We start from the raw sequence: 23,243 nt of genomic DNA, 5'->3' as shown, positions 1-23,243 counted from the left end.
TCCCTGAAATGTAGCAAAATACTTAGTCTTAAAGCCTCATATCACTACAATAAATGCCTACTTCCCCAGTTTACTATGACCTCTAGTTGACTACCACCAAAAAAGTCAGAAAAGGAAGCAAAATTAAAAGCTCACTGGTCTGCATGGTTAGGATATATGGATATTCCTTTGAAGTTCTAGGCTATACTGTAAAAACAGGACTTTCTTTTTGCCACCACTTTTAGAAATAGATTTTAAGAGACAGGGTTGATATTAAGAAACTGCGAACTTTAAAACTACCAGGAAGCTTTAAAACTGCCTCTGGAAAAGAGTACATAATTAATTTGATTTTTATACTATATTATTTTTAGGAGGATGGAACCATTTTGAAGAAAATGGTAGATGGCAAGAAATAATATATAATGTCATTGATTATACTGGAAGAGCTTTAAAAAAAATAAACAACTTTAAAAAGAAGAAAAATATTTTTAAAATCTCTCATTTTTAAAAAATTATTTCTACCAGCGATAAAAAATATCATTTGTTTTTGTCCACCAATTCTTTAGGCTAGTAAATGAGCAGCTACAGCGATCACTTGATGATTATCAGCACCGACTTTCCTTAAAAAGAGGTGAACTTGAATCAGCCCAAGCACAAATTAAAATACTGGAGGAAAAAATAAGTAAGCATGTAAAAAATATATATATATATTATTATTATTATTTTTTTATTTTTGCTAATCCTGATTTACTTTCACTAACATACACTTCATTTATAGGTAAAATGCACCTTAAGATGACTTCACAAGACGAAGAGGCTCATGTAATGAAAAAGACCATTGGTGTTATTGATAAAGAAAAAGACTTTCTTCAGGAGACTGTAGATGAGAAGACAGAACAGATTGCAAACTTGCAAGAAAACCTAGCTAATAAAGTATGTGACTGTGAAATATTTTTATCCAGCATCTGAACAGAAAAGAAGATTTGAAAACTACATATTTCAAATACACAGTTATCACCCATATACAACTTCTTAAAACCCAGGCCATAGCTTCTAAATCAGCTTTGATTACAGCAAACTCAAGGAAACAATTCAAATTCTTAGAGTAGATAGAAACAGGCAAATTATGTAAAAGACAGTTGGGACATGGAAACATATTTACTTGGAACTTTTGTCTATAGCATAATTATTTAATTGGATTTGAACTATATAAGTGTTATAAATTATATAAATTCAACTAAAGACGTTACTATATGAATTGTTTCAAATTTTATCTATTTTTGTAATTTCTATAGGAAAAAGTAATTGCTCAGATGAAGATAACAGTCTCAGAGTATGAATCTTCTCTGAAGTAAGTAAGCAATGAAATGTCATCCATCATTTTTCAACATTTTCACTGAATGCAGCTTTATTTAAGTGTCAACTGACAATAGGATACTTTCTTTTTTCAACTTTTCTGGTTTTGACATCAGCAGCATCATTTTCTCAGGCTCCTGCATGAAAATGTTATTCTCTTTAACTTCCTCTCTTCTGTTATCCACATCTAAACAGTTATATCTTAATTATTCTTTTACATCCCTACTTGCTCTTTATTGTAACTACCCAATGCAAGCCCTAATTCTTAAAACTTAGATTACTTTAGTAGCCAGTCTTGAATTTATTCTACATCTAAATCTAACTTGAACAGTGTTACAGAATTTTACATTTTCTGTCTAGTCTCTCTACTTCAGAAGTCACTAATTATATTTATTTTGTATACCCTTACATAATAGTGGTGAATTGAACATTAAATAAATATTTTCCAGTTGAATCTGTTACCCTATTATTTGTTAGATGAATCTCCTAACACTTGAAAGTCTTCTGTTTTTACTTGACTTTTTTAAATAATACATTTATTTTATGGCTTTATTTGCTCATGACTGGTACAGAGCTAAAATCTACTTTACCTAAGTAGTGTCTTAATATAGTAGTTATAATTTCTTATATTCTTAGTATATTTAATTCAGAGTACAACAGTTTTCTTTTAAATGGACTAAATTTTTCAAGAAGCTTTCTTGCTTATTTCCACATTACTAATGCAACAGCCAGCTAAAAGAAACTCTAACTAGTCGGGACCGTGAGATAAGCAGCCTCCGGCGCCAGCTTGATACAGCTCACAAAGAACTTGATGAAGTAGGAAAATCTAAAGAAATATCTTTTAAGGAAAATAGAAGATTACAAGATGACCTGGCTACAGTGGCAAGAGAAAATCAGGTATGAGCAAATGCATAAAATTTGATAGTTTTACAGTCTACATTTTTATAGTATATTTATTATTTGCTAAATCTTAAAGTTCTAAATATATTTTCTCATTTAATATAATAATATAAATAACAACAAATAATTCATTAGGAGAATGGTATCTATAAAGGTATTTAAAAATGTGGTTAAGAATGCTGCTATAAGTTACAGGGTGTGTAATGGGTACAACTGTGGTCTCACCATTTCGGTCTTTGTTACAAGGAATCCTAAAGCTGATAGCATGATATTCTCTGTGACAGAAATTTTTATCACCCCACTGGATGTGGACCTCAGTTGCTGTGTTTTAAGGACTCATTATAAATTTTAATTATTCATACTTCAAGTGGCTTAGAGATAGACCTGTGAGTAAATTAATGAATAATTTAGAATGGCAGATATTGAAAGGTATTGGTTTTGTTTGTGCTGGTTTATTAAAGGATTATACTAAGAAGACTGATAATTTTCCTATTTTAAATATTTTGTTTTTCTTAAAATTACTTTCAGTATTTAATATAAAGCCTATTGCCGATACATGAATTTTTAAAAATGTCGACTGTTGAGCATAGCTAGCTCTAAATATAAATACTAGATACATGGGTAGGACTATTGTGGGAGATGTGTGTTACTATTTCGTTAAAAAGTCAAGATCAGTCAGGAAAAATGAGTGAAAGTAACACTTAGAAACACTTCTCCCTGTTTCCTGCTCTCTCTTACTTCCCAAATTCAAAAGTAACCATTTGAATATAAATAGAACTTATTAGGTTCTATGTTCATTCTAGATTTGTCTTAAATTTTCTGATTTATAGGAAATCTCATTGGAATTGGAAGCAGCAGTGCAAGAAAAAGAAGAAATGAAGAGTAGGGTTCATAATTACATAACCGAGGTGTCACGATGGGAGAGCTTAATGGCTGCTAAGGTGAAAAATGTTTAGGTTGGATGTAAGACTGACTGTTTTTCATTCTTTCATATTTCTTTATTCTGTCTTTATTAGATATTAACTTATGAGAGTGGAGATCTTGCTTTTTGTCTTTTTATGAATTCCCACAGATCTTAGTATAGTATCTGCACAGATAGCTTATGCTTCCTACATTAAAACAAAAATCCCAATTTGTGTGTATGTTTATGACATAGGTATTACAGTAAATGACAATTACTAATTTAGAAACAATTTAATTATGCTTAAAACCAGGAAAAAGAAAATCAAGATTTGTTAGATAGATTTCAGATGCTTCATAACCGTGCTGAAGACTGGGAGGTCAAAGCCCATCAAGCTGAGGGAGAAAGCAGCTCAGTTCGCCTCGAACTTCTTTCTATTGACACAGAGAGGAGACACCTTCGTGAAAGAGTGGAGCTGTTAGAAAAAGAAATTCAGGAGGTAATATATTTATTTGTCTTGTAATGTCTCGTAAAGACATTATTTAATAAAACAAAACATTCGAAAGTACTTTATCGAAGTGAGGGTTAAGTATTGATAAAATCAAGTTCAGTGCTAATTTTTTGTCTTTCCGATAATTTGCCTAAGAGCTCTCATTACTTTTTCTTATTGTAGTAAAATGTACATAACATCAAATTTACCATTTTATCCATTTTTAAGTATACAGTTTTGTAGCAGTTACTACATTCACATTATTGTGCAACTATCACTATCATCTATCTCCAGAACTTTATCTTCCCCAACTGAAACTCTGTACCTATTAAATACCAACTACCCATTCTCCCTCCCCCAGTCCCTGGCAGCCACCATTCTATTTTCTGTCTCTATGACAGTGACTACTCTATGTACTTCATATAAGTGGAATCATATAATATTTGTCTTTCTGTGACTGGCTTGTTTCATTTAAGTTTCACTTAACCATGAGGTTCATCCATGTTATAGCATGGTCAGAATTTCATTCCTTTTTAAGGCTGAATAATATTTCACTGTATATATAAGTTAATTTTGTTTATCCTTGCATCTGTCAATAGACATTTGGTTTATTTCCACCTTTGGCTATTGAGAGTAATACTGCTTTGAACATGGATGTACAATATCTATTGGAGTCATTGATTTCAGTTCTTTAGAGTATATCCAGAAGTTTAATTGCTGGATCATATGTAATTTTACTTTAAGTTTTTGAGGAACTGTCATACATTTTTCTGCAAGGGCTGCACCATATTATATTCCCACCAACAATGTAAGGGTTTTAGTTTCTCCACATTCATACTGACACTTGTTATTTTCTGGGTGTTTTTTTTTTTTTTTCTTTTTATGATAGCCATCCCTATGGGAGTAAAGGATGTCACATTTAGATTTGACTTTCTTTTTTTTTTGAATTTTCATATATTTTATGGTGAGATTTCTTTTTAATGAGTTTCAAGTATACATTACATTGGTTAGACATCTTTATAGTTCATAAAATGATCCCCTAAAGTGCTCCCTCCCTCCCCTGACCCTCCACTTAGCCAATGTATTAATGCTAACTATATTCCCTATGCCGTGCTCCCCATTCCTGTGACCATCTATCAGTTACTAATTTGTACTTCTTTAACCCTTCACCCCATTCTCCCAGCCCCCCAAACCTTCCTCCCCTCTGTCCCATCACCAAATTGTCCATTATATTTGTGAGTCTATTTTTGGTTAGTTTATTCTTTTTATTCCTTAGATTCCACATATAAGTGAAATCATATAGTGTTTATCTTTCTCTGTCTGACTTAAATACCTTCTAGGTCCATCAAAGCAATATCTTTTTCCATCCCCTTCCTTTTAGTCTCTGTGTGTCTATTAATCTGAAGTGACTCTTTTGTATTTTTTCTCCTTAAAGAAGTCCCTCCAACATTTCCTGGCTTGGGGTTGATAAATTCCTTCAGCTTATTTTTGTCTGGGAAGCTCTTTATCTGTCCTTCAACTCTAAATGATAGCTTTGCTGGGTAAAGTATCCTTGGTTGTAGATCTTGGGTCTTCATCTTGTTGAATATTTTGTGCCAAGCCCTTCTGTCCTGCGTAGTTTGTTTTGAGAAATCAGCTGCCAATCTTATGGGTGTTCCCTTATAAATAATTATCTGTTTTTCTCTTGCAGCTTTTAATATTTTTTTCTTTGTATTTAAACTTTAGCATTTTAATTATGATGTGTCTTTGTGTGGACCTCTTTGGATCCCTGATTTTGGGAATTCTCTGAGCTTCCTCAGGTTTTATGTCCATTTCCTTCACCAGGGTAGGGAAGTTGTCCATCATTATTTCTTTCTTAAGTTATGCCATTCAGACAGATATTTCGACCCTTAATAATGTCCTATATGCTCCTTAAATTATTTTCATAGTCTTGGCATCTTTTATTTTGCAGTTTTGATTGCGTGTCCTTGGCTTTCTCATCCTCTAGATACGGCATTTGATTCTTTATTCACTTTGTTTATTCCATTTACTATACTTCTCATTTCAGATAATGTGTTCTTCATTTATGACTGGTTCCCTTTTATAATTTCCATTTCCATTTTTATGCTTTTTATCTCTTTGTTGAAGTTCTCACTGAATTTATCTGCACTTCCCAAAAGTTCATTAAACATCTTTATAGCCAGTGTTTTGAATTCTGCATCTATTAGATTACTTGACTCCATTATTTCTGGATCTCTGTTCTGGTCTCTCATATGGTTTCTTCTTCTTTGCCTTCCCATTTTGGCTACTTTTCCGTGTCTGTTCCTGTGTACTAAGCAAAGCTCCTAAGTCTCCCAGTCTTATTAGTGTGGATTTGTGAGGTAGATGTCCAGTGGCACAGTCCTGAGAGGGGTTCAGCTACAGACCGAATTTAGCCTAAGCCTCTGCCCCTCCAGGGCCACCTGTTGAGATTCAGCAAGCAATCCACAGATGCTGTGCTTATAGTTGCCTCAGGAGGCCACACCAGAAACGGAGGCCAGCTGCCTCCAATGTGAGTCTAGGCGCTGCTCAGCAAGGAGCATCTGACTCACTGAGGACACACCTGGATGTGGCTTGTGTGGGGCCACAAGTTGAGGGAGTTGGGGTTTCAGGGAATCCTCTGGGTGGAGTGACTTCTGTTATCCAATTATCCATGACATCACGGCTCTAGAGGCTCTGTGTCCCACATACTGGTAGTGGGGAGGGCTCAACAAAGAACAGTGGATACTGCTGGCACTTCTGTGTAGAGTGAATCTCCCCTAGGTCCTCACTCCGAAAACGTCTCCCTGTAAGTCCCTGGTGCCCCCTGCACACAGCCCAGTCGGCTCTGGTGCTCTGATCAAGCAAGTCCTTCACAACGAAAATCCTCTCGCGGACGCTGGCCCTTTAAGAGGCGTCTGCCGTGGCCGATGCCGCAGCCATCCTCCCACTCAGCTGCCCAAGACTCGAAAGCCCTGCATCCTTGCCCCGTTCTACCTTCAGCTGTTGCAGGGTGATATCTTGGACTTCTCCCTAGTTGTATGGCTTGTTCATCTAGATCCCAGGCGATATTTTCTTGCTGCTACTCCTTGTTTCCATTGCAGCTTTGATTTGGTCTCTAGAGGGATGAATAGAGCCTCTATCATCTACACCATTTCCCCCCCCCACGTTTTCTTAATGATTAGTGATATTGAGCATCTTTTGCTGTGGTTATTGGCCCTTCGTAGATTTTCTTTGGAGAAACATCTATTCAAATCCTTTGCCCATTTTTTTAATTGGGTGTTTTTTTTTTTTTTTTTCGTTTTTGAGTTGTAGGAATTATTTGTGTATTCTGGAATTAATCCCTATGTGTTTCGTATTTTCTCCCATACCGTGGGTTGCCTTTCACTCAGTTTTATCCTTCAATACATAAAAATTTTTAATTTTGATGAGGTCTAGTCTCTTTACTTTTGCTCTTGTTACATGTATTTTTGGTGTCATAGTCAAGAAATCATTGCTGCTACAATGTCATGAAGCTTTTCCCCTGTGTTCTGAGAGTTGTTATAAGTTTTAGTGCTTATGTTGAGATCTTTGATCCATCTTGAGTTAATTTTTGTATATGATATAATGTAGAGGCCAATTTTATTCTTTTGCATGTTGGTTTAAATAAACTCTTGGCATAAAGACAGTCTAATAAAAATCTCTTAATAAAAATTTGAGTTCAGTTGAAATACAGGGATATTTAAGTTACATTATTATAGAATGATTGGCTATTAGTTTGTTTTTGTTGTTATAATGGTGTAGTCTTCATTTTTTAGGAGAAAGTGTTGATTATCTGTAGTGCATAGATATATTTAAATCCTAACCCCAGTACCTGTAAATATGACCTTCTTTGGAAATACTGTCTTTGTAGATATAATCTTTGTAGATATAATCAAATTAAAGTAAGGTCCTACTAGATTAGGGTGGACCCTAATAACTGGCATCCTTATAAAATGAGGGAGATTTAAATATAGAAGACACAGGGAAGAACGCCATATGAAGATAGAGTCAGAGATTGGAGTTATGTCTGCTAAGTCAAAGAATACCAAGAATTGCCAGTATCCACCAGAAACTGAGAGAGAGATATCAAATAGATTCTCCCTTAGAAATTCCAGAAAGAAGCAATCCTACCAATACCTGGATTTCAGACTTGTAACCTCCAGAACTATGTGAGAATAAATTTCTGCTTATTTGGAAATAGGGCTTTCGCAGGTGTAATCAAGTTGAAATGAGATTATACTAGACTATAAGATAAGAGAAATCTGGACACAGAAGATCCAAGAGAAAAAAACAGGTAAAGACAGAGGTAGAGATTAGAGTGATATGTCTACAAAACAAGGAACACCGAGGATTGCCAGCAACCACCAGAAGGTGGGAGAGAGGCATAGAACAAATTCTCCTTCGGAACCTCTAGAAGAAGCCAACTCTGTCGACATCTAAATTTCAGACTTATAACCTCCAGAATTGTGAGAGAATAAATTTCCATTGTTAAATATTGTAGAGGATGCTGAGAAAAAGGAACCCTCATACACTGCTGGTGGGACTGTAAATTGGTACAGCCACTATGGAAAACAGTATGGAGCTTCCTCAAAAAGCTAAGAATGGATCTGCCATATGATCCAGCAATCTCACTATTGGGTATGTACCCCAAAGACTTGAAAACTCATCCAAAAAAATATTTACATACCGATGTTCATAGCAGCATTATTCATAGTGGCCAGGACATGGAAGCAACCGAAGTATCCTACAATAGATGATTGGCTAAAAAAGCTGTGGTACATATATACAGTGGAATATTACTCAGCCATAAGAAGAAATGAAATACTGCCGTTCGCGACAACTTGGATGGACCTTGAGATAATCATGCTAAGCGAAATAAACCAGACAAAAAGTTGAAAATCACATATATCACTTATATGTGGGATATAAACCTAAAAGCAACAAATGAGCAGGACAAACAAACAGACTCATGGACATGGACTATAGACTAGTGGTTACAAGAGGGTAGAGGGAAGAGGGGAAAGGTAAAGGGTCAAATATGTGGTGACAGAAAGTAATCTAACTATGGGAGGTGAACACACAATATATATTGTGTGTAAATTACTGTTAAAGTGTATAGTCGAAATGAAATTTATTGGATTTCATTAACCAATGTCACCATAAAAAATAAATAAATAATTTCCGTTGTTAAAAGCCACCTCATAATTTGCAGTAATTTTTTTAAATGGTGAGTTTTAATGTTGATTAATTTCAGTAAAACCTGCTCAAATTTTAATTTCTAAGTGTGGAATTCTTCCTAAACTCTAGAAGTAGAGTTTAAATCAGTTTGTATTTATCACTCATAATTTAAATTGTGAGAAATTTAAAATGTGGATTATTCTAAGAAAAATACCAGTATTTCAAACTTTGCTCATTATTTCAGTTATTAAAATCTCAAAGTAGTGTATTATTAAATTTAATTTAAATTTGACTTTAGGTATTCAGTTTTAAAGCAAACTTCATTTTTGAAATTTAGAGTTTATCTAAAGACAGTTGATAAGTGATAAGTATCTAATTTTTCTTGAAAAGGCATTATTATAACCAAGAGAATTTATAAAGGAAAAATTTAATAAAACTTTAGAGATCTTTCATATTCACAATACCGTAAAACAATAGTTATCATCTTACATCTTCTAAATATATATGAAGTACTTAGTTACCATGATTAATAATTATTTTGTTCATTTTGTTAAGCATTAAATAGGCATTCTTTAAACAGCAGGCAGCTACTTGAGAGTATCTTAAAATATGCCAGAATTGGCTCCTATATTTTTGTAAAGTGAGGTTGTAGCTGCACAGATTTAAGCCTTTAAAATTGTTGGGTTACTTTAGTTTTTTACCTGTTTCTTTTTTTGTTTGTTTTTAGCACATAAATGCACACCATGCATATGAATCTCAGATCTCCTCAATGGCAAAAGCCATATCTAGATTAGAAGAAGAGCTAAGACATCAAGAAGATGAAAAAGCAGCAGTATTCAATGATTTGTCATCTCTTAGAGAACTTTGTATTAAGCTTGATTCAGGCAAAGATATTTTGACCCAACAGTTGAATTCCAAAAGCCTTGAATTTGAGAGGGTAAGAATTTAAAAGATATTGTTGTAGCACATTGTTTTATGAAGCCCTACTCTAATTGTTTTACTTTATCATTCACTACCCAATGTGTTTGTTCCTCTTTGGAGTAGTTACCTTTGACTACAGGATTTTGACAACTAAATTTGACTACTAGATTCTTTGCAAGATTTCTCTGGCAAACATTGTGATGAAATTAGGTCTTGTCTGTTTTAGAGTAGATGGGTATTTAGGAGAATATGAGTCTTCTTCTAAATACAGAGTAGGAGCCTATCCCAGTACATTCTTTCTCTGTTTAAAGATAAGACCGAAGTGAAGGATTGAGCAGTTCTTTGCTTTCCAAGTAAAATATTTTTTCTGATAAAAATCTCAAGGCATTTTAATCTTAACTAAATTTTAGAAGTTCAGGTAACTGGAGCTTCTCATTCACAAACTGAAGCATTACTTTAAATAACCCAGTGCGTGTTTTTAAAAATGGATGTTTTCAGTTTTCACTCACTCAATAGCATTTTTATTTTGGGGTACTGAGATGTTCCAGCACTGGCTTGACTGGTCAGAGGACAGAGATTTAATAGACCAGAATGGCCTCCTTACTGATAGAGTGGCTGTATTTTAGGATTTTATATTAATGACCCTCTCCTGACAAGGTAGTACTAGAGAAAACTATTTGAGGGTTAGAATAGGTCTTGTAGCCAAATTAAGCCCTTAAAAAAATAGCAAAGATTATTTTGAAAATAAAATGTTTTTCTTACACTTAAAAAAGCAATTCAGAATCTTTATTCAGTACCCAAAATGAAGGAACTGATGTGTGTATCTCTCTGCAGATAATTTTTCAGAGAAAGTCTGAAATTGTACTGAAGTAATCTTATTTGTTTTTCCTGTAGGTAGTGGTGGAATTAGAAAATATAAGATCAGAATCAGAGCTATTAAAAAAACAACTGTCGAGTGAGAGACTTACGATTAAAAACCTTGAATCATTGTTGGCTACAAATAGAGATAAAGAATTTCATTCTCATTTAACCTCTCACGAGAAGGATACAGAAATTCAGCTACTTAAAGAGAAGTTAACCCTTTCAGAAAGCAAATTGTAAGTATCATAAATCATTCTGTGTGAGGAAAATAGCTTGTCAAAAATAATTTTCAATCTGGGTAAATTTTTGTAGATTTGTAACATAAATTAGTTTCAAAAATCACTGGAGGAACAAAAAATATAGGTTTTCAGTTTTTGTGGGGAGAGGAGAATATGAGTGTGAAGGGTTGTATAAATATTTTACTTAAGTGGCTGCTGCTTTTGGAAATTCAGGAGTTTAGTCCAGAAGACACATCATGCTTGGAGATGTGGATTTTATATCTTCACCACAGAGGTGGTTCCTATGGAAGTGAATTATTGAACTTTAGAAAAATGGCCAAATATGAGGAAGGAAGAGAGGAATAGACAAACAAGAGCATTTCAGAATAAGAGAGTTGGCTTGTCTCATGCTGTGGATTATGAAAAAGATTTTGAAAAAGTTATGCACTTTGACTCTCATAAGTGTACTGATAACCTTTTAGGAGCTTGATAAGGTATCTTTTAGTATGGAGAGGCATATTTGTTAGAAGAGGGAAGGAAACCCAGAATAGGTAGTACAAGTGGAATAATTAATGTTTAAAAGTTAGAAATATTCTCTTTCTGCGGCAGGAATCAAGAAAGGGACAGTGAAGATACTTTACATCTTGAGGCTACAATTCATATCTTGTTCAAATTTGTATTTCCAGAATCTCTTTAGTACCTAGCACATACTGGAGGCTGAGTAAATGTTTATTAAGTAAATGAGATGAATGGGAAAATGTTGTGTTTGAAGCTCCAGAAGCTTAGAAAATTACTGTTGAAAAGTCTTGATCTTTTTTTTTCATCTTTATGTGTCAATACTTATTAATAACAGAAAAAAAAATCCATACCACTTGACTCATTTCTTTAATTCATAAAATTTGTTTTTAAGAACTAGTCAAAGCCGAGAAAACACCATGCTTCGGGCTAAAGTGGCACAATTACAAACAGATCATGATGCTCTGAAAAGGCAGATTTCAACGGAAAGATATGAACGGTAAGAAAAATATTTAGCATTGGACAATGTTTTTATCTATTTCCTATCCTATTCCAAGAAGGATTTAATATGGCTTACAAATAGCAAGCATTTTTTTTGACATTAATAGATAAAATAAATGTGGTAATTCTTCCTGAAAAGGCAACAAGTTTTGTGGAAGATAATATCTTTACAGTAAATAAAGTAGCAAGTATCATATAAATGTTTCCTACAGCCTTCCTCAAAGCAAAATTGGGGCGTTATTTCAAAGTCTATAGTTAGGAAATCAACAGGCTAGTAAGGATTCTACAAGAGCCCAAGATAATATGGTCCAATAGGAAACTGTAATTACAAATCACCAAAAAGTGATGATGCTGACTATTATAAGTACATTTAACAAATATGTACCAGATACTATATACGTATCTGATAATCCTACTAATAATCTATTATTAGGCCTATATTAAAGGAAACTGAGGTGACACAAATAGTAAATAGCAGAGTCAAGACTAAAATCTAGGCAGGTCTGTAATGTTAAAGCCTGTGCTCATAACCTCTACAATATATTCTCTGCAGTTTAGTAATTTTCATACTCTCTTATATTTTGATTCATTTGCTTTATTATGTTGAAAATTTTAATCCCCAAGTGTTATAAAGAGGAATGAGACGTGCTTTAAGAGTTAAAATCAAAGTCTAATTTGAAAATCAGTCATCAAGTTACTTCCTTTACACTTTACTACTATGTTAATACCATAGACATCAACATTTCTGAGATTTCATTCTCAAATAGTGGTCAGATTGCTTATTAGGTCAATTTTTGAGTTCTTTTATCCACTGGCATCACATTTTTGAGTGATGTGCTTATATGAAGTATAGACAGAATTTGCCGGGAATTCAGTATTTATGATTGCAATGAGAACTGAAACGTGAGATTGCATCAGTGTCATGAAAGCAGTCTTGTTAATCTCATGTAATTTAGAAGATCTAGTTTCTGAATGTGCTAAACTGTACACATATAACATTTCCATTTCTTAATGATAAATTCTTTCAGGTCAAGGGTCACAAAGCAAGCTCTCCATTGCCCAGGAGACCCCCTTAATTTCTCTTCTTTTTCCTTGTCCAGGTCCTCAGAGAAACCTTGACCCACATGACTGTGTCTTTCCTTTTCCTTACCATCAAAGTAGATCATGCATTCTTTTTAAATTAATTTTTTTTATTTTAAATTAATTGTAAAATTTTAAATTAAGTTTTATTATGGTGACGTTGGTTAATGAAATCCAGTAAGTTTCAGGTGTACGAGTGAATAGTAAGGCATATATATATATATATATATATCATTCTGTGTTCACTTCTCATAGTTAGATTTCTTTCTGTCACCACATATTTGACCCCTTTTATCCCATCTACCTTCCCCCTTCCCCCTCTTCCCTTATCCTCTGGAAATCATTAGTCTGTGGTCCATGTTTCTGTCCTATTCGTTTGTTGCTTTAGGTTTGTTTCCCACACTCTCTCTTCCTCCAAGAACCAATTTTGTCCCCTGGGGTGGTTAAAGGGACAGTACCACCACCCCAGGGGGCAAAATTGGTTCTTGGAGGAAGAGAGAGTGGCAAAAAACACCTTAGGAATCACAATGATTTATGGCCCTCCAAAGGGCCACAACATGTAAACAATGTACTTATGTATTAAAATTTCATGGAGTTGGGGTATCACTTTGGAATCAAATGTCTAAACTTTCTTTAGGGGAATAATAGTGAAAAAAAAAGTTTGTGAAACATCCAAGTAGGTAGAAATCTTAGATACTGAAGAGCTTGAGGCAGAAAAAGTCTAGGCCAGAGACTGAGTAGCCTACAGAGGAGTGGTAACACAGTCCCCATGCTTTGTGGGGCAGACCCAGATACAGACATGGAAGGAAAGCATAACCAAGAGAATGGGTTATTTCACTTTACACATTTAGGAGTTTTGAGGCAGGAAAAGGGAAGAGGGCTACATTTATGTGCAAGAAGAGGTAGGAAAGGAAGGGACAGAGGGAAGAACCATCCACCTTTGAAAATCTGTATTCAGAAGGGCTTTAAAGAATCTCTTATAATACATACTCCTTTGAAATCTTTTATCCACAACTTAAAAATCATATAAGGACATAGGATTTAAATTTAGTAGAAATACTAATTAAGTAGAAATTATTTAATTAATAGTAACAGCATCTTTTATTTGTATACTACTTTTTGGTGTAATCTCTTATTTATTTTATCTTTATTGACAGAGAACGAGCAATCCAAGAGATGCGTCGACATGGTCTTCCCACACCGCCGCTTAGTTCTACTCTGAGGTCTCCATCACATTCTCCTGAACATATAAACGTATATACAGATAATTATCCGAAAGGTATGTATGTAACACCAAGGACAAAAAAAGCTAATATATGGTTCTAAAAATTCAGAAAGTAGTTTACTGTGTGCAGGGAGAGGAGATTGTCTGCAAACGTGGTCAGGGAGCTTTCTGACCACCTTTGTTTGGAGTAATGGAATGCTGTGGTGATGGTTACAAGGGTATACACGATTGTAAAAACTCATTGAACTGAACATTTACAGTCCGTACATTTGATTATACATAAATTATACCTCAAAAAAGAGAAGACAGCCACAACAACACATTAAATGACAATATGAGATATTGCAGGGTAATCTTTGATGAAATGCCTAATTCAAGGTACAAATGATAGATGCCAGTTCTTTTAGACAAAGATAGAGAATAGGGAATGTGTGTGGCACAGTAGACTGAATCTGACAGGAATGGTAGGATGTTGGGGAACAATGAGGAAGAAAAGCATGGAAGGTAGAATGGGATATACAGAATTATTGAATAGGAGGCTAAATTAGAAATTGTAGACTTTATTTTGTAAGTCAAGGGGAGCCACTAAAGGTCCTCCTGTGTATAGGATGAGCATAAGGCAGGGGTTAAGATGAAAGAATTGTTCCTGGTAGATTAACTTCATAACTGTATTTGGGCCTTTTTGGGGAGGGTAGGAACCAGAGGCAGGGAGACCAGAAAGAGATATGGACTGAACAGTCTAATTAGTTCAGGATCATTATAATAATATTGAAAGGACACATTTAAAAACAATTATGCATACTGAAAAGTGCCATGTCATCATATGCAGCTCATTGAATTTTCACAAACAACACACTCACCTATGTATTCTGCACCTAGATCAAGAAACAAAACATTATCTCTCTTGGGCTCCCTTCAGGTCATAAGCTCTGCTGTAAAAGTAACTGCCCTGATTATTAAAAGCATGTATTTCTTTTGCCCGTTTTTGGACATTCTGTAAGTGAAATCATACATTTCTGGCTTCTTTTTCTCAACAGTACATTTGTGAAATTCTTCCATACTGTTGTGTGTACTTACAGATTGTTGTTCTGTTGCTGTATAGTATTCCATTATTTGAACTAAACACAATCCATTTATTCTATTCTCGATGGGCATTTGGTCATTTCCAGTTCAGGCTATTACACATAGATTATGATTAACTCTAGTACCTGTATGTTGGTGAACAGATGTGTGCATTTCTTTAGAATATATACTTAGAAGTGAAATTATCAGGTCACTAGACATGCATGTCCAGTGCTTTTCAGGTCATTGGACATGCAGATGTTCAAGCTTGAGTAGATACGACGAAACAGTTTTCCAGAGGGGTTGTAAAGAGCGAGGACACATTTGACTGAAGAGGAGTCAAAGGATATGCTGAGTCATTGGAGGTGGGAATGAATAGGAATAAGCTTGTGAGACCCAGAATTTGAAAGGTTGGTGACTGGAAAATGCAAGCTTGTTGACAGAAATAGTAAAGTCAGTTCTTTTAAAAATTATGCATAGGAGATAAGCATTTCCTCAGAGACTCCGAAGCCTCATTATGAACATTGAACATGTGATATGCTTTAACATACTGATGCCCCCAGGGTTTATTGGCCTTTGAAGGGCTTGGTTTAAATGATTCCTGATTGCTGCACTTTGCATGTGTGCGTGCGTGCGTGCGTGTGTATGTGTGTGTGTGTGTGTTCGAGTAAAATATTTTCCTCTTTCACTTTGAAGGCCACTTCTCATTGCTAGCTGCAGTCACTGTATCCTCACAACTTCTAACTGCTGCATTAATTTGAATGCGATTGTATGGAGGTTCAATTTCTCTTTGTAAAACCTCATAACAGTTGTAATGCAAACATTCTCATGCTCAATTCACAGGTGCATTTTAGATCAGGGATTGGTGAACTATATTCTGTGGGCAAAATTCACCCCACTGCCTGTTTTGGTAAACTAAGCTCTACTGGAGCACAGCCACATCCATTTGTTTACGTATTGTATAAGACTGCTTTTCTACAGTGACAGAATTAAGTAGTTATAATAGAGACCCTGTGGCCCACAAATCTAGTATTTACTATCTTGCCTTTCATATCATGTAGCCTCTGGGAAACTCAACAGTATCCCTGTGAGATAACAACAGTGAAAAAGCACATAATTCTTTAGTGTTTAAAAAGAGGCTTGACTTAGAGACCCCTTGAAAGGGCCTTGGTGACTCCTAGGAATCCCTAGACTATATATACTTTAAGGATCACTGATGCAGAACATAGTGGATTCCAGCAATCTCTAAAGCTGGAATGAAATAGGTAACATTTTTTAATTGTAATAAAATATATATAACACGAGCTTAGCCATCTTAACTGTTTTTAAGTGTATACCTCAGTGGCGTTAAATTCTCAGTGTTGTGCAACCGTTAACACTATTTCCAAAACTTTTTTATCACCCCAAATAGAAACTCTCCATTAAGCAATAACTCTCCGGACTTCACTTTCCAAGCCCCTGGTAACCTCTAATCTACTTTTTTTTCTGTCTCTCTGAATTTTCCTATTTAGATATTCATGTAAGTGAAATCATACAATATTTGTCCATGTGTGTCTGGCTTGTTTCACTTCATCTCATGTTTTCAAAGTTTATTTATGCCATAGGTTGTATCAAAACTTGATTCCTTTTCATGCCTGGATAATATTCCCTTATATATGTATGCCACATTTTGCTTATTTTTCATCAGCTGATAGACTCCCGGGTTTTCACCTAGCTGTTGTGAATAATGCTGCTATAAACATTGGTGTACAAGTGTCTGTTTCAGTCCCTGTTTTTCAATCTTTTGGGAGTTCCTAGGAGTAGAGTTGCTGGGTCTTAGGGTCATTCTGTGTTTAACTTCTTTAGTGCCAGCCAAACTTTTTCCACATGGCTGTACCATTTTATATTTCCATTAGGAAAGTAAGGGTTTCAATTTTCCAACACTTGTTATTTTCCATTTTTTAATTATAGCCATCATAGTAGATGTGGATTAGAAAACTAAACTTCTACAACCATTAGCAAATTCCCAGCGTATCCTAATGATGTTGTTAATTGGTAACCTATTTCCATTCCTTTTTTCTAAATATTGTAACCAAAACTAACTTTAAGGGCTATGTCCATAAGTACTCAGAAATGAATATGAAATATTGGTATCAATTCATATTTAATGTCTCTATAATAGTTAAAATATGTAATTCAGTTTTGTTTTTACTTTTTTGATTATTGTATCTATTATATGCTCACTGAAAAAAAAATACAAAAGTATGAGAAGGAAGTCAAAATATATTTATTTTTTTCATTTTTTGTGGCAAAATATACATAACATTGAAGTGATCATTTTAACCATTTTTAAGTGTACACATTCACATTATTGTGCACAAATGATTTCCACCATCCATGTTCAGAACTTATCTTCTTCAGCTGAAACTCTGTACTCATTAAGCATTAACTCTCTTATTCTCCCTCCCTGATGGCTCCAGGCAACCACAATTACAATTTCTGTCTCTGTGAATTTGACCACTCTGTGTCCCTCATATAAATGGAATCATACAGTATTTCTCCTTTTGTGACTGTCTTATTTCACTTAGCCTAATGTTTTCAGGGTTCTTCCATTTTGGAGTATCCGTCAGAATTTCCTTATTGAGGCTAAATAATATTTCATTATATGTATATGTTAAATTTTGCTTGTCTGTTCATCAGTTGATGGACACTAGGGTTGCTATTTTGAGAATGCTGCTAGGAACATGCATGTACAAATCAAAATCACTTTTAATCCTACAACCCAGAGAAAATACCAATTAGCATTTTGTATGCTTCATTCTTGTATTTAATTTGTAATAAACATACACACACAAACATAGACATACATTTATAATTCTAATAGAAATCATACTCAAAACAGTTTTTATCCTGTTCTTTTTATGTTTTGTTCTTAATGATTTCCCCCCTTAATATTGTTGTGATTCATGTAATCAAAAGCATTTTCAAAAATACCATTTTAAAATAGTGACCTAATGGTTTATCACATGGAGACTGTGATTTATTTAATCATCCTACTCTTATAGGACATTTAGCATTTTCCTAATTTTGTTCTCTTATAAATAATGTTTTACATCAGTATTGGACATGTCTAATTATTTCTTCTTAAGCATGTCTTCATAGGTGTAGAAAAATATAATTACTTTCTCAATGTTTCCACTGTGGGATTTTTTTCATAGTTTAATGTGTGTGTGTTAATTGGAAGGATGATTAGATAGCACATAAGTTGAAAATATTTGGAAAAATACTTGACTGTCCATACATACTACTTTAAGATTCAGACAGCATAATTTCCAGTACTTGTATATAATTTTAATCTAGACATCAGATTATTCTTTGTTTTAATTTTTCTCAATTAACTTGCTTTATTATTCTAGTCTCTTCACTATGTATTATTCTTTAGCCCTCATATACTTTGAGATATTTTGGTGATTTGAGAGGAATATCTTTTTGAAGTACAGAACAGCACTTCCTAACTATTAAATATAAATTGATTGTAGGTGAAAGTTTTATTAGAGACTATAATTTCAATTAAAACATTACTGAATTTCAGTGTTTTGTGAATATATTGAGTAATTTTGTTATCATTTTTCTATTAACTCATCTTTCTCCTCCCCCCTTTTCAGAATGATGACTTTCAATGAGTTGGCTATACGGATTTTTAAAAGGACAGACAGTAATGATATATTTGAAGTACTTGTTCCTGAAAATCATGAACATTGACACAAATTCTACCTCTGTCAACTTTTACTTAAATCAGTGAATATTTATGTAAAAATTTTGGTTTAAAAGAGCTATATCTATGTATATATTTTCATACATGACAGAACAAAGTATGTATTAATAGTGCTGATGTTATATCTGTATTTTTATTATACCTAACTTAAATTACTCCTCAAAGTGTGTTTATATTGTGAATTAATGTAATGTATTGTTCACATTATGCTTTAATAATCTTTTTCTTAATGAGTCATGATATATGTATATAAATATTCTTACAGTATTTGTTTTTAAAGTGTGTTTAGTTTTCACGTCTGTGCTTATATCCCATATCTTTAACACATTCACAAAGGATTATCAACTTTGATGCTATGCTGTCACACTTTTTTCTTCTAAATGTAAAATTAATTTTTTACCAGTTTTCTGTCTATCATTGAGAATATATTCAGGTTTGTTCTTATAATAACAGAGGTCTTAGTAAAATAATGATTACCATATATAATTTGTCATTGCCAACTAGAAGGACTGTGACGGGAAAGATTCATTTGTATATTATATATAATGTTATATTATTTTGGCTATCACATGGACTTTTCGCATAATACAGATTTTATCAAAATCAAACTAAAAGCTATATTCAGAATTTTATAAAACAATAGAACTGAAATGTGGGACTTTTTTCAGTCAGTAAAATTTCTCACTGTATTAATGTAAAATTTCAGAGTAGAAAAGTATATGGGGTAAATATAGTAAAGCATTTTGTTAAAATTCCAATATACATTCAGTAATGTCAGATTTTTGTATCTAAACCTTGTAATTTATCAGTCTTTCAGAATAGTATGTAAACACTGAACTATGGCATATTAAACAGAAAACAGCTTTTGCAGTTAATTCAAAGTGGTAATTTCAAAGAATTTAGATGTATTAGTAAAATAACAGTTGTACAAAATAGAATATCAGATACAAAAACTAATTGTGTTTGAACCATACACATTTGAAGAAAATCCTATTCTTAATTTCATTATGATTGAAAAAGAACTTTAAAAACTAACATAGGAAAGTGGAGAAGGCCATTTATTTATGATACATTTTGTTCCGTCCTGTGCTTTAATAAAGTGGAGTTTGTGTGTGCTTTTTCGTGTACCCGAGGGTGGGCAGTGCTCTTTTTCTAAAACTAATATGCCTTATATGTTCAGGTTACGCCCTTTGCAATAATTCAGTATGCTTTGGGGTATGATGTGGCTTACTTTACCACCATCTTTATAATTTCATGTATTCCATCTCCTTTGTGTGAATTCATGTATTATAGTAAAATACAGGAGAAATGGGACTATTTGAAATGTCATATGGAAAATATTTTTAATAAATATATGTAAATAGGAAGTATTCCCACCTTTTCCCCCCAAAGAAGACATATTTTGTTAGATATTTTAATGTTTTCTATAATTTAAAAACGTATAGCTTGCCATAATTTTTATTTTTATAACCATGGTACTATAATTTTTTAAAATTAGTTTTCTTAAAATACTGAATGTTCTGACCTTTTATAGATGTTTTTAATTTGTTTTTTAAAAATTTAAATCATGGAGCTTGACATAGATTTTTCAATAAACTTTCCTGTCAATTTATTTTCTCTTATAGTTTTAATAATTTTAGCAATAGTTTTAATTCTAAAATTAAGTATAGTTTATTCAAACTTTATCATGGTAAAATATGCGGAAATCCCTGAATTTAGGTGCCAGGTGCTTTTTTTTAATTGACTTTCTTTCACTTATTTTTAATTAGTTCAAAATATAAGAAATGAAGTTACAGTTTCTGTTTTAAATTCATCTACAAAGTAAACAGGCTTGTGAGTGTGTGTGTGTGAACATGTACATTTTTCTCTTGCAAATGCTCTTTGTTAAGAACGTTAATTCCTATTGACTCTGTCACCTGTTACCTCACCTTATTACAGCTTATCACACAACTGAGCTCATACCCCTCTTCTCAGTTCTTAGAAAAGTTTAGTACCTGGTTTACTATTTTCTCTCATTAACTCTATCATCAGTCTTTTTATGTCGGTATCTTCTTAGGACAGTAGATATTGAGCAGGCCTGCACATTAGAGTTAGCGTTTAATGAAAAACTGGGTGGTTGGAGGGCTGGGAGAATGGGGTGAAGCGTTAAAAAAAGTGCAAATTAGTAGCTGATGGATGGTCACAGGGATGGGGAGCATGGCATAGGGAATGCAGTTAGCATTAATATGTTGGCTAGGTGGAGGGTCAGGGGAGGGAGGGTGTAATTGGGGGGATTGTTTTATGAACTATATAGATGTCTAACCAATGTACTGTATACTTGAAATTAATTAAATAAATTAAAATTAAATTGGCTACAACCCTGACACAGTAGCATTTGTGGGAATTTCTGTTTGGAATGGTGACTATGCTGGAGCCAAGTGCTAAAACGCCTTGGTTCAGGGGATGGAAGGTCACCTGTAAAGATGGCAGTGCCAGTGGAACCACGCTGCTTGAAGCTCTGGATTGCATCCTGCCACCAGCTCATCCAACTGACAAGACTTTGTGTCTGCCACTCCAGGACGTCTACAAAATTGGTGGTACTGGTGCTGTTCCTATGGGCCAAGTGGAAACTGTTGTTCTCAAACCTGGCATGGTGGTCACCTTTGCTCCAGTCAATGTAACAGCCGAAGTAACTGCACCATGAAGACTTTTTTAGCCTTTTATTTTATTATTAATTTCAAGTATACGGTACATTGGTTAGACATTTATATAGATCATGAAATGATCCCCCCAATTATTCTTTCACCCCTCTGGCTCTACACAAAGCCATTAAATTACTGCTGACTACATTACCTATGAAGCTTTGAGTGAAGCTCCTCCTGGGGACAAGGTGGGTTTCAGTGTCAAGAATGTGTCTGTCAAAGAAGTTCATCATGGCACTATGGCTGGTGACCACAAAAATGACCCACCAATGGAAGCAGCTGGCTTCACAGCTCAGGTGATTATCCGGAACCACCCAGGCCAAATCAATGCTGGATACGCACCTGTGCTGGATTGTCACATAGCTCATATAGCTTGCAGATTTGCTGATCTGAAGAAGATTGATTGTTGTTCTTAGAAAAAGCTGGAAGATGGCCCAAAGTTTTTGAAATCTGGTGTTACCACCATTGTTGATATGTTCCCTGACAAGCCCATGTTTGTTGAGAGCTTCTCCGACTATCTTCCCATGGGCCATTTTGCTGTTCGTGACATGAGAAGAGACAGTTGCTATGGGTGTCATCAAAACAGTGGACAAGAAGGTAGCTGAAGCTGACTAGGTCACCAAGTCTGCTCAGAAAGCTCAGAAGGCTAAACGAATATTATCCCCAATACATACTGCCCCAGTCTTAATCCATGGTAGAACAGCCTCAACTGTTTATCTTAATTGGCTATTTATGTTTAATAGTAAAAGATCGGTCAATGATTACAATGCACCATAAACATTTCAGGAGAATGTTTTGTGGACCATTTGGTTTCTTTTTGTGTGTGGCAGTTTTTAGGTTATTAATTTTTAAAATCAGTACTTTTTAATGGAAACAACTTGGCCAAAAATATGTCAGAATTTCGAGACTTCATTAAAACAAAGTTTAGTGAGGAAAAAAAGGATAGAAAAAACTTCGATGTGTTTGGAAACTAAAAAGGTTTTCTAAATAACCCTTTGGTGAAGATGAAAATCATAAAGAAAAAGAAATAATTTAGACTGATAATTAAATCGTGATAAAACCACTAGAATCAAAAATTGTGGCGCACAAAGTAGGAATAATTAGAGGAAAACCTATAATATTAAATACGTTAATTAGGAAATAAAAACTGTTAACAAATGAGCAGGCATTTAACTCAAGAGATTAAAAAAAAGTAACAGCAACTCCTGTTCCCTCCCCCCCAAAATTACCAAAATAATAAAGGACAGAAAATGATGAGTTAAAGAACAGTAACATCAACAATAAAATTGATATCGAAAAAACCGAGAGTTGAGTCTATAAAAGGACTGAATAATAAATTTTATTTGAAGCGAGAAAAAATAAAATTAAAAACAAGGGTCAATATTTACAAATACATTAGCTATCAAAAAAATAAAAGAATTAAGAATGATTATATGCTAATATATGAAATGAATAAATTTTTCAAAAACAAAAAAAAGCTAAATTTAATAAAAGAAATTAATATAGAACTCAACTAGAACAATATATGTTAAAGAAATTGAGATACAGTCAAGTATAGGGTCTGGGATTAGATTTTACCTTGGTTACAAGCTAATAAATTAA

General features: G+C 33.9%; 1 protein-coding gene and 1 pseudogene across 2 annotated transcripts in view; both read left to right on the top strand.

Moving 5' to 3' along the window:
• CEP135 (centrosomal protein 135) overlaps nt 1–20,087 on the top strand; it is a 67,662-nt gene extending 47,575 nt beyond the window's left edge. For both annotated transcript variants that reach the window (XM_036227917.1, XM_036227916.1), the window contains exons 16-26: nt 546–661; nt 758–912; nt 1,275–1,330; nt 2,064–2,232; nt 3,066–3,176; nt 3,450–3,635; nt 9,550–9,759; nt 10,638–10,840; nt 11,733–11,837; nt 14,077–14,198; nt 18,851–20,087. In XM_036227917.1, the coding sequence (XP_036083810.1) occupies nt 546–661; nt 758–912; nt 1,275–1,330; nt 2,064–2,232; nt 3,066–3,176; nt 3,450–3,635; nt 9,550–9,759; nt 10,638–10,840; nt 11,733–11,837; nt 14,077–14,198; nt 18,851–18,855 (1,438 nt within the window). In that variant the 3' untranslated portion in view covers nt 18,856–20,087. The remainder of the gene's footprint in view (nt 1–545; nt 662–757; nt 913–1,274; nt 1,331–2,063; nt 2,233–3,065; nt 3,177–3,449; nt 3,636–9,549; nt 9,760–10,637; nt 10,841–11,732; nt 11,838–14,076; nt 14,199–18,850) is intronic.
• A 1,219-nt stretch (nt 20,088–21,306) lies between these two features.
• On the top strand, nt 21,307–22,523 carry LOC107501049 (annotated as a pseudogene).
• The last annotated feature ends 720 nt before the right edge of the window (nt 22,524–23,243 follow it).

Source organism: Rousettus aegyptiacus, unplaced genomic scaffold (assembly GCF_014176215.1).
Source record: "Rousettus aegyptiacus isolate mRouAeg1 unplaced genomic scaffold, mRouAeg1.p scaffold_m13_p_10, whole genome shotgun sequence".
Classification (NCBI taxonomy): Eukaryota; Metazoa; Chordata; class Mammalia; order Chiroptera; family Pteropodidae; genus Rousettus; species Rousettus aegyptiacus.
Note: the sequence above shows the minus strand (reverse complement) of the source record. Positions and strands in the feature narration are given on the sequence as shown.